Source organism: Chelon labrosus (assembly GCF_963514085.1).
Source record: "Chelon labrosus genome assembly, chromosome: 4".
NCBI lineage: Eukaryota > Metazoa > Chordata > Actinopteri > Mugiliformes > Mugilidae > Chelon > Chelon labrosus.
The window spans coordinates 10,928,330-10,939,680 of NC_140340.1; the positions used below are offsets into that span (position 1 = coordinate 10,928,330).

The following is an 11,351-nucleotide window of genomic DNA, read 5'->3' on the forward strand; positions in this document are numbered from 1 at the left end:
CACCTCACATTAACTGGCTGAAGATGTGCACAACAGAAATATCTGACCTTGTCAAAGTTCCTTTGTTTCTTGTCAAGGTTTGCAGCCAGAGCGTTAGCTCTCTCCACATCGATCATCAGGTCCTCCACTTCACCCTGCAGTCTCTGTTTAGTCTTTTCCAGAGAGGCACATTTGGCATTCACAGCCTCGATGGATTCCTCTGCATCCTGAAGACGCTGAGCAAGCTTTTTCCTATTAACAATAATCCATTTTCAAACTTACAGAGTGTCAAAACTTAAATACTATTACAAGTGGACAGAGATAAAACTGAAGACTGACTTTGCCTCCTCCAGCTCCTCAGTGCGCTGAATGGCATCAGTCTCATACTTGGCTCTCCACTGAGCCACCTCACTGTTAGCCTTGGACATTGCACGCTGCAGCTCAGCTTTGGCCTCCTGCTCCTCCTCATACTGCTCTCTGAGCAGGTCACAGTCATGACGAGACGACTGAACAGCATGAGCCAGGGCGTTCTTGGCCTATTAAGACCAAAGCACACAACATTGCAAATACATTTTTTCACATTTGTTACAATTGAGAGACCATTTTTACCTCAAAAAATGGGACTCGTTAAGTACCTTAACTTCTTCCTCAAGTTGTCTTTTGAGCTCATCAATCTGATGAATATAAGCTTGTTTTCCTCTTGTAAGCTGAGAAACAAGAGACTCCTTTTCTTCCAACTGACGACCAAATTCCCCTGAATGCAGTAAAGAAAAATTACTTCTTAAGCAGTGTTTAACAAGGATAATTTTTATTGTAATAAAAAAAAATTATTTTAAGTCCTAGACATCTCACTCACCATTTTCAGTTGCCAGTCTTGATCTCTGAGTATTCATTTCATTCAGTTGACGCGTGTACTCTTCATTTTTAGTCTTGAGTTCACTTAGTTGATCCTCAAGAGAACGGCACATTTTCTCCATGTTGACCTACAGTACAGACAGAAATCACTGTGATACACTCCATGTCCGGCTGATTCTGTACTTCATAAAACATTAATGGTAGTCATTTTTGTTTTTCAGTCAAAAGAAATATTTGTAAATTTTACTTTTGATTTGGAAATAGACTCCATATTGCTTGAGAGGTCATCGACCTCCATCTTGTATTCGCTCTTCTCTTTCTCCAGCTTCTGTTTGACTCTCTGGAGGTTATCAATCTGTTCTCCCAGCTCTGCCACGCTGTCGGCCTGCTTCTTGCGGAGAGCTGCAGTGGTGGCCTCGTGCTGCAGGGTGGACTCTTCGAGATCACGACGCAGCTTATGAAACTCGGCCTCGCGCTTCTTGTTCATCTCGATCTGTACAGATGTTGCTCCGCCAGCTTCTTCGAGCCTCTCGCTGATCTCCTCAAGTTCCCTGGCGAGATCAGACCTCTGCTTCTCCACCTTGGCCCGAGCAGCCCTCTCAGCCTCAATCTCCTCCTCCAGCTCCTCAATACGAGCCTGTGAAGAAAAAAAAGGTCATATTTAAGCGTAACGTGTCCATATATATTCCTTTATCTAGAGTAAATCTAGAGCGTATGTGACATCGTAACTCTGACCAAATCTAAAGTTTTATCAAAAAACTTTTTTATCTTAAAATAATACAGAGAACATAAATTCAATATCTAAGCATTGGTATTATGCAACATTTCCCTCAGAACAGAAATTAAATGTTCTTCCGTAAATCCCAGAACATAGACACACATTACCTGCAGTTCCTTGATTTTCTTATGAAGCTGAATACCAACTGATTGTTCATCTTCTATCTTGCTGAGAAGCTGGCTCATTTCAAAGTCCCTCCTTTAATAGAAAAAAAAAATGTTAGATGTACACTGTTGTTTTGAGGAATGTGAAAGTCTGGTTGAGTTTGAATGTTTACATACTTCTTTATTTTCTCATCAGATTGTTGCTTGTCATTTTCCAGATCCATTATGGTTTCGTGGGCCAGTTTCAGATCTCCCTCAAGCCTTCGCTTGGCTCGCTCAAGATCCATACGGATCTTCTTCTCCTGCTCCAGCGAGCCTTCAATCTAGTGCATTCACATTCAGGGCAATGAATACCAGTGGATATGTTTAGAAGGTTTTAAGGCATATTACTTATTTAAGCAATGACGCTGCAGCCACTCACATCGTCCACTTGTTGCTCCAGCTTGGTCTTGGCCTTTGTCAGAGTGTTGACTTTGTCTTCCTCTGCCTGCAGATCATCGAGGAGCTGCTGATGAGACTCTTGGAGGGCTTTTTTCTCTTTGGACAACTTGGCAATGGTCTCATCTTGAGAGGACATTTCCTCTGTAAGGTTTTTGACCTATTTTGTTGAAATAATGTAAATGTTTGATGAAAATATGCGTTTTCCAATGGGTACAGTTTATACAACTGAAATGAGAGAATCAAACCTTGTTCTCAGTGGCATGTTTTTCCTTTTCCACTTTGGCCAGGGTGAGCTCTAAGTCATCAATGTCTTTCTTCAACTCAGAACACTCGTCCTCCAGCTTCCTCTTCTTTGCAGTCAGCTCAGCATTCATTTCCTCCTCATCCTCCAGTCTCTCAGCTGTCTCCTTGACTTTGGCTTCCAGCTGGATTTTTGCTTTAATGAGCCCCTCACACCTTTCTTCTGCATCAGCAAGGGTTTCACCTTCCTAGATGTGCAGTGACATAAAATGGAAATATATAGTGAACTATAACAAGCCATGTCCCTAAAGAAAACAGCTGCCCCTTTCTACTTAACGTACAGACTGAATCTGTAGCTGCAAGTCATTCTTCTCCTGCAGGAGAGTCACCATCTTCTCTTCCAGTTCTTTCTTCTTAGCCAGAGCCTTTGCTAGGTCCTCTTTGGTTTTTTCAAAGTCCTCTTTCATTTGGGCCATCTCTTTCTCAGTCTCTGCACTCTTCAGAAGTGGCTTGATTCTGAAGTACAGCTTCATCCATGGCCAGGTTTTGACATTCATGAATGAGCGGATGTTGTACTGGATGGAGTAAATTGCCTCCCTGAGGATAAAAAGCACAGAAATATTTATTTTCTTCACCTTGTTCTTCTACAGAGTAGCAAACAAAGAACTTCAGATGATTGAACGTAGAGATTAATGTATCTTAGCTTAAAGTAAAAATAAAATATCTTTTTTAATTTAAACATGACCCTTACTCTCCATAAAACACCTTAATACACTTTGTTTAGATCTTTAAAGTTCTTGTCAGATCCTGTTCAGATCAAGGTTGAGTGTGCAACTGTCCAACATCAAGTCCTTGTTTCTGGGAGGCCAGCTGCTTTCTGAGACATGCACCTTTTTTGTTCATTAAAGAACTCTATGTGACTAAAAAAATAGGATATATCAGCACACATACAGAAGGCTAAACAAATAATTAGGTAAGCACTTACAGGCTTGTACCTGCCATGGTGTTGGCGATTGCCAAATTAGATACCATACAGGTAATCTACAGTAAATAACCATTAAGATTTATTTAACTTACATTCTAATGTGAATGAAGCTCAAACAAACCTTATAGTATAACGATTTTAGGAAGGAAATATTATACTGTATAATCGTTATTTATATACACTGCAAATCAAAATGTGCAGAAGTCTTTGTCCCCTTGGATCTCATTAGGCTGTCAGACATACACTTATCTCACCTCTGCTACAATGCCTACTGTAAAAAAAAAAATAAAGTGCTATAATACCAGCCAGGAGCAAACACTTAGCAACAATCTCAAACACCAGCTCTGTGTCTTTAACAGCAATCCATGAACTTCCATTTCTATCTTTTAATAAGTTAAGTTTGCTTTTTATTCTGCATCATCGCATTCCTATTGCAGATATGATCTATTATCAAAATCTATTATTTCTACCTGCAAGTGTCATTCTATATTTGTACTTCCCTGTGTCCAGTTTAAGTCACCCACCTTCTTGCCATCATCTTGGCAAATTCTCTTCTCATCAGGTAACCTCTGCAGAGAGCCTGAGTCATTGTGACCAGTTCAACCAGTTTTTCATCTCTCATCTCCTCCAGAACACCCAGTAGTCCAGCCTTGAAGAACACCTTTGAGGAGATGTAATAATAAAGGCTTAACCAATTATATTTTGTTTTTTCGAGTTACACAGTGAGTACAGTTACATCCACGCTCTACGTATATTGTTTGAGTATTTTGTATGTAGCATTTTCAGATAAAGGCATGTGGGATATGCCAATGTTAGTTGGGTTTTAGGATCATGATTTGGATATGTATGCAGACCATCTCAGTTTATTATAGTTTGTTCACAGTTCTGACTGGAATGACAAAGACTAGCACCCTTTTCCAGAGGGCAGTGGATAAATAAGTTAATTGGCAAATTTGCAGATGCATGTAAACTGGATTATTAATGGGTTTTTCATTTTCTTTATCTATGTAAACAGCTTATTAGGAGTGTAGTAGGAGTATTGTCTTTCACGAACATGATCAAAAACCTGTATATTTTCTTCATGTAAACAGAGTAAGTGATAGTTTAATGACAGTAAATGAGTGTGCTCATTTACCTTAGTGTGTCCAAATCTGTACTGTGATTTGTCCACATTTATGGATTCCAGTAGTTTCTCTGAGGCCTTCTTGTTGTCAATGAACTGCCCATCGGGGATGACACTAGCATTCAGTACTTTGTACCTGAAAGAATATAATTAAATAAAGTCACCAACAAAACAGAAAAAACATCCATGCACTGAGATGCCTTACTGTACCTCTGCTTGAAGTCACCATAGAGAATCCTGCTGGGGAAACCTTTCCTGCAGATCCTGATACCTTCCAGCACACCGTTACACCTCAGCTGGTGGATGACCAAGAAGTTCTCCATGAGACCTGAAACAGTAACAGATACCCAGTGTGGCAGAAGTGAAACCTTTGCACATGGCAGTGGTTCTGTAAAGAGGTTGTGCGTCATTTGTTTTAAATCAGTAACTTTAGGAAAGTGCATGAGCAAATTGTGTATGGCCTTAATGTAAAACCAACAGCACAGGGTCTACCTTCATCTGAACTATTAGACAAAATGTGAATGTTTGGGACCCACCTGGTGTTTTGGATTCATTTGGGATCAAACAGCGCACGAAATGTGGGTGAGTGCTCCTCAAGTTGGTCATCAGCTTGCCAAGATTTTCCTAACAATGGACAGAACATTCACTATTTATATTTTCTCACAAATCGTTACACGGACATGACTACACTGCCTTTCATCCTTTTTCAGAAGTTATAGATCAACATAACTCCACAGCACAAAAGCTATCTTCTAAATAACCTAACCATCTCCTTCATCTGCAGCAGTGTGCATTCAAGTTATGCTGTGGTGTCCTAGAATCTGTGCTAGAAAGAAGTCATTGATGTGCCATGGTATATTCATATTGCTTCAGTAAAGCTTGGTGAAAAAGTAGAAAATTAAATTTACCCTGAAAAGAGCTGACACTGTCTGGAACGACCCACCCTTCTTCTTGCCACCACCCTTCTTTCCACCTTTAGCATCTGAAAAAAAAAGCATTGACAGTTTTAAGTCAATAATTTAATTTTACATGCTGGAATATAAGTAATTATTTCCAGGGGCGGAAATGCAACTTATTTAATTTTTTATAGATGTATATAAAATATTTCTTTCAGCTTTCCTTGTTCTTGCCCCATACAAAACCAAAGCATGACATGTCCTGGTGATGTCATGCTGCAACTGCCATGATATCTTAAATATACTTTTATATCATGTTATTTAGTATATATATATATAAAATAAAATAAAAAAACACTACCATCTGTTGAGGAGTGAGACGCATACAGTAAGGACAACAGCTTTGTTGAAGACTTCTGGTACAGCTGGACCACAGAGTCGTTCAGAGGGTCTTTGTTCTTGTCCAGCCAGCCACTGACATTGTAGTCAACAGTGCCAGCATAGTGCACCAGGGAGAAATGCGCCTCAGCTTTGCCTTTGGCAGGTTTTGGTTTCTCAAAAGATTTGTTTTTCCCAAGATGCTGGTCATACAGTTTGCTTTTGAAGGTCATGTCTGTCGCCTTGGGGAACATGCACTCCTCTTCAAGGATGGAGAAGATGCCCATTGGCTATCGAAAGTAACACAAAGCACAAATTATGATCAGTAATGCTATATTATGTTAGAGATAGTATTTTTTCTTCATTATTGGAGTTTCTCCTGTAGTACCTTCTCAATAAGCTCAATGCAAGCAGCCAAGTCCATGCCAAAGTCAATGAACTCCCACTCAATTCCCTCTTTCTTGTACTCTTCTTGCTCCAGGACAAACATGTGATGGTTGAAAAACTGTTGCAGTTTTTCATTGGTGAAGTTGATGCACAGCTGCTCCAAGCTGTTGAACTTGAGATAAGAAAAAAACATATGGTATAAAACCTTTGTTGTTCTGATGTACTCTGCATCGACAAGTGCTATTTGTCGTTTACTTACATCAAAGATTTCAAACCCAGCAATGTCGAGCACACCGATGAAGAACTGCCTTGGCTGTTTGGTGTCCAGCATCTCATTGATTCTGACGACCATCCACAAGAACATTTTCTCATAGACAGACTTGGAGAGAGCCATCACTGAATTATGCACCTTAAGATTGAAGATGGACCTTTGGTTATAACAGGTACCTGGTATCTTTTATATACATTAATGCATGTATCCTCATAAATAGATATAACTTTTACCTGTGGTACAGTTTGGCCTTTAACCACCATTTCATTGCCAACTTTAACTCTTGGGTAACACAAAGCCTTGAGCATATCAGCAGAGTTCAGACCCATGAGGTAGGCGATTTTATCAGCCACTGATGAAAACAGAAAACAAATATGAGAATCCACGTACATCAAAAAAAGTATTAGCAAGTCTACTCTGAGCTTTTTACTCTGAGGTTTTAAACGACATCCTAAAACACTATAGACACCCTAACCTTTGCAAACATGTATATTCAAGGGATTAAAAGAATGCAAGGAAAAACTCAATAGTTAGTTAAATAAAAATGTATTATTATGATATTAGTATGGCATTAGGTTACCCTCAGTGCCATCAGGTTCAGCCTGCTCTTCTCGCTGCTTCTGCTTGAACTTCATGTTTCCATGATGCATCACGGCTCCAGTCAGCTTGTAAATGCTAACCTTTTCTTCAGATGTGAAGCCCAGGATGTCGATGGCAGTCTGAAGAATGATACGTAGATTAAGAGTAGCATTTTGAATAGCACATTTTGACTGAAACAACATCACAAACGAAGTCCACTGGTTCAGTTGCTCCACAGAAACATCATAATGACGCCTGAGAAATCCTGACACTAAGAGCAGTTTAATTTTGAATTGAATCTCTTTAAAGTTTCAGTGTAACTTTTAATATTTTGATGCATGTCCACTCACATCAGTAGCAATGAATTCTTCAACGTCATTGATACTCTTGACAGTGATTTCCCCCATACTGACCATGGGGAAGTCAAAAGGGTTGGTGGTGATGAGCAGACCCTCTGAAAAATAAGTAGAAAATAAGTATTTCATTAAAAACACTCGTGTGAAGCATGTATTCATTCCATAAAATGATATACTGTGATGTCACTTTGCCCACCTATTAGCTCAGGTTTGTGGCCTGTCATGAGCTGGTAGAAGATGTGGTAACTTCTCTCAGCAGACAGCTGGAATGTCACTCGAGACTTCTCCAGCAGATCTGTACAACAAGGCAAAAACTTGGTTTACAGTTTGTCCTGTCATTAAACCTACTGGATGATGAGGGGCTAGAAGCTTACACGTTTCAATATCAGCTGAAGCCAACTTCCCAGTTGTTCCAAAATGGATTCTGATGAATTTACCCTAAAGGATTACACAATCATCATTACTTGCTACAGTCCCCTTATTTTTTTGTACCACAAACTCCATGCAAAAGATTTTCCTATTTTCACCTTCACCTGGCCCGAGCCCAGTCAAGACAGAGAAATATAGATTGTCGAGATCAAAGAGACAATTTTATGGATAATAAGGATAATATTAAGGCAGCAAGATGCAAAACTTACAAAGCGAGATGAGTTGTCATTCCTCACGGTCTTGGCATTACCATAAGCCTCCAGCAGTGGGTTGGCTGCAATGATTTGATCTTCCAGCGACCCCTTAACATGATGTTACACGTGTTTGTTTTTTTCAGTTTCTATATCCATAGGTATTACTCATACACTGTGTACAGTACACTGGAGTATGTACCTGTATTTTCCCAGGAACAGCCTCAGATTTCTTTCCTCCAGCAACTGCGATTGTCGCAAAATACTGGATGACACGTTTGGTGTTGACAGTCTTTCCTGCACCAGATTCTCCACTAGGGTACAGACAATTATAGATATATGAGCAAGCGTAAGTCAGACATAACAAAATAGAAATAGAATGAGTCCAAAACAGGTCTCGTTCATTCTGACTTACGTAATCAGGATTGACTGATTCTCACGATCTGTTGAAAGAGCACCATTTGAAGAAACACATTTCATTATTGGATCCATTTATCACAGACAGAAAGACAGCGTTGTATAATTTTACATCTTATATGTATATCACAGCCTCCAGTGTCTCTTCATTAACATTAGGCTTACCATGAACAACAAATCATTGTGAAAAAATGCTGTAATTTTTAAAAAGTTGCCGGTCAGGATATACTTCCGCTTATAAACTGATCGGTACCTTGGAGCATGAACTGATAGGCGTTATCAGAGATGGAGAAGATGTGGGGTGGAGCCTCAATCCTCTTTTTGCCTCTGTATCCTGCAACAACCACTGCATCGTACACTGGGAGCCACTTGTAGGGGTTCACAGTGACGCAGAACAGCCCAGAGTAGGTCTGTGGAGTAGGAGAGGATCAGTAGCGACACATCTTCCTGTAATCATGATAAGTTTCACCTACTGATGAAGACAAACTCACGTAGATCATCCATGCTGCATAGCGCTCTTTGAGGTTATACAGCACAGCAGGCTCACTGAGATGGGTCATCATGGCCATGTCCTCAATCTTGTCAAACTTTGGAGGGTTCATGGGGAAGATGTCATCCTCCTTTACTGTGAGGGTCTGAGGATGACCAAAACAGTGAAGAACTTGTATTCAGCTGCGTACCCATTACTTTTAAATGTCTCTTGTATGAATACCACACATACCTTTCCACCATTTGTTTCCACTGTGACTTTGCCACCCTCCTTCTTCACAAGTTTCCCCTTCAAATACATCTCCGTGGGCTCTGTCACAAAGTAGGCTGTTTTAGCATCAAAGGGAGTGTTTTGAGCTTCTATCCTCTCCTTCTCAGGTTTCCGGAGGTATATGGCTGCCGGGCCAAAACACTCCATTTCTGGGTCCCCACTCATGGCTCTTCTGAAAAAAAAAAAAAAAAAGAAAAAGGAAGTAAAACTTTTTAAGTCCACTGGATATAATCAAATAAAAAAGTCCATGGCTTACAATAGGTTAAATTATTTTAAATGTAATTTACCTTTTTGTGGTAGCTGCAGTTACTGGGTTGGTCTTTGGATACTGAAAAAAGCCAAAGTTGGATAAAAAACATTAAATTGGACAAATTGTTTTGGACATAAAACATTAAAGTCAGAAAACTGTTTACATGTTTAAGCAAAACTTGAAAAATAAATTTTCTTTAGCATCTAGTTTAAAGCTCAGGCCACTGCTAAAGCGTGCTCGAGGACTCACCTTTGTTGGCAGCCTTTCAGTGCAAGACTCCTGTGGAGCCTGGGAGTGCTTCTTTTATACTGAAATCTCTGGTCACCATGTAGGAACAGCCCCCCTGTTTAGGTCACTGAGCTTAACTTTAAAGAATGCTATCAGATGGCTACCCCCCACTTCATCATGACAACTACATGAACCCCAGGCTGAAAAAGATATGTGCAAAAACTAACCATGCCCTAACCAAAGGGCAGATTTAATACCTTAATAAGTTGTACTATGGGATTTTAATTAGAAATGATTAAGATTAATTCAGATATACTGTATTTCCATGACACTACAGGACCTTTCTGCATTAATGCAAACTGCAAATTATTACTATACTAAAAATCTTTGTGTACATAGGTGATTATGTTGTCCACATGCACAGGGAATATTTATACCATCAAACTCAGTTTTGGCAGTGACATTATTTTAAACATCTCTTGAGGCCCGAGCTCTTAGTTGACTCTATTTTAAGACTCCATTATGGTCCATTATACTGTTGTGCTTTCTCTCCAAAGAAAGAGGACACCTTAGATGCCGTGAAAGTATTCTCTTGTGGTATGATTAAGTTGCATTAAAAAGGGACATTCAATATGTCTGGCCTTCCTTTGCAGTCTTATTAGGACTTAAAGCAAATATAGCCTCGGGCTCACAAATACCCAAGCTCTTACTATTGAAATTGTTGACGAATTCATTGAACGCTTGAGTTAATTACGTGGCAGATGTTTTTCAGCGTCCTGTTACTAAGCACTGTCAGAAAAATGTCCGGGATGTGAAGCTGTGTATTCCTGACTATCAGTATTGTGAGCTGGTCATAAACTCATCAAGTTCAGTAGAGTTAGGTTCTGTATCATGGTAAGTAGAGATCTATACAAGCGTTTTGTTGTTTCTGTTACTCTCTACTTTGTGAGTTTGATAGGTGCATGGTGGCACTGCTTAACGTTGATCACCTTACTGTCTGAGCCTCTGATGCTTTAAATGCTTATACTGTACGTATTTGGAAAAGGTGACACATACGTATGTGTAAGATGTATGTGAGATGTGTGTGATCTGTGATAATTACAGTTAATTTATTAAAAGTATAAAAATAGCAGTCTTCAACAGGAACATGTACACACATCATAAATTTATGCAAAGTGTACGTTCTTGTACGGCGGAAGTAATCAAGCAGAAATTGATGGATTAAATCAAAAGTCACTGTGCACCTATTCAAACTTTAGTAGTGTAGGATGATCCATATTATATCAGCCAGTGTTGTAAATGGCCAGTGTGCCATTAACGCATGTGATTTTGTAAAAAAGAGAAGAAGCAGGGAAAGCTGGAAAACACTGATAATCTTCCAACATGCTTTACAGTTCTGGGTTCGAATCCATCGGCCGACTGGGGCCTTTCTGTGTGGAGTTTGCATGTTCTCCCTGTGTCTGCGTGGGTTCTCTCCGGGTACTCCGTCTTCCTCCTACCGTCCAAAGACATGCTGGTTAGGTTAATTGGTGATTCTGAATTGGCTGTAGGTGTAAGTGTGAATGGTTGTCTGTTTCTCTGTGTTAGCCCTGCCATAGACTGGCGACCTGTCCAGGGTGTACCCCGCCTCTCGCCCAATGATGGCTGGCATAGGCTCCAGCCCCCCAGCAACCCTCCGGAGGACAAGCGGTTACAAAAAATGGA

General features: G+C 40.0%; 1 protein-coding gene across 4 annotated transcripts in view; it reads right to left on the reverse strand.

The window, feature by feature from the left end:
* LOC311486778 (myosin heavy chain, fast skeletal muscle-like) overlaps nucleotides 1–9,334 on the reverse strand; it is a gene marked incomplete at both ends in the record, with an annotated part of 30,476 nt that extends 21,142 nt beyond the window's left edge. For 2 of the 4 annotated variants that reach the window (XM_084542782.1, XM_084542781.1), the window contains one exon: nucleotides 9,131–9,334. In XM_084542782.1, the coding sequence (XP_084398908.1) occupies nucleotides 9,131–9,334 (204 nt within the window). Of the gene's footprint in view, nucleotides 1–47; nucleotides 232–318; nucleotides 516–614; nucleotides 734–835; nucleotides 963–1,081; nucleotides 1,472–1,719; nucleotides 1,811–1,893; nucleotides 2,040–2,137; nucleotides 2,315–2,402; nucleotides 2,646–2,738; nucleotides 2,995–3,906; nucleotides 4,044–4,517; nucleotides 4,642–4,715; nucleotides 4,834–5,041; nucleotides 5,130–5,413; nucleotides 5,488–5,759; nucleotides 6,070–6,167; nucleotides 6,339–6,425; nucleotides 6,576–6,670; nucleotides 6,790–7,017; nucleotides 7,157–7,366; nucleotides 7,471–7,568; nucleotides 7,668–7,746; nucleotides 7,811–8,010; nucleotides 8,104–8,194; nucleotides 8,307–8,407; nucleotides 8,436–8,662; nucleotides 8,820–8,900; nucleotides 9,045–9,130 lie in introns of all 4 variants that reach the window. The other 2 variants (XM_084542779.1, XM_084542778.1) reach the window with 2 other exon arrangements.
* Nucleotides 9,335–11,351: the final 2,017 nt, after the last annotated feature.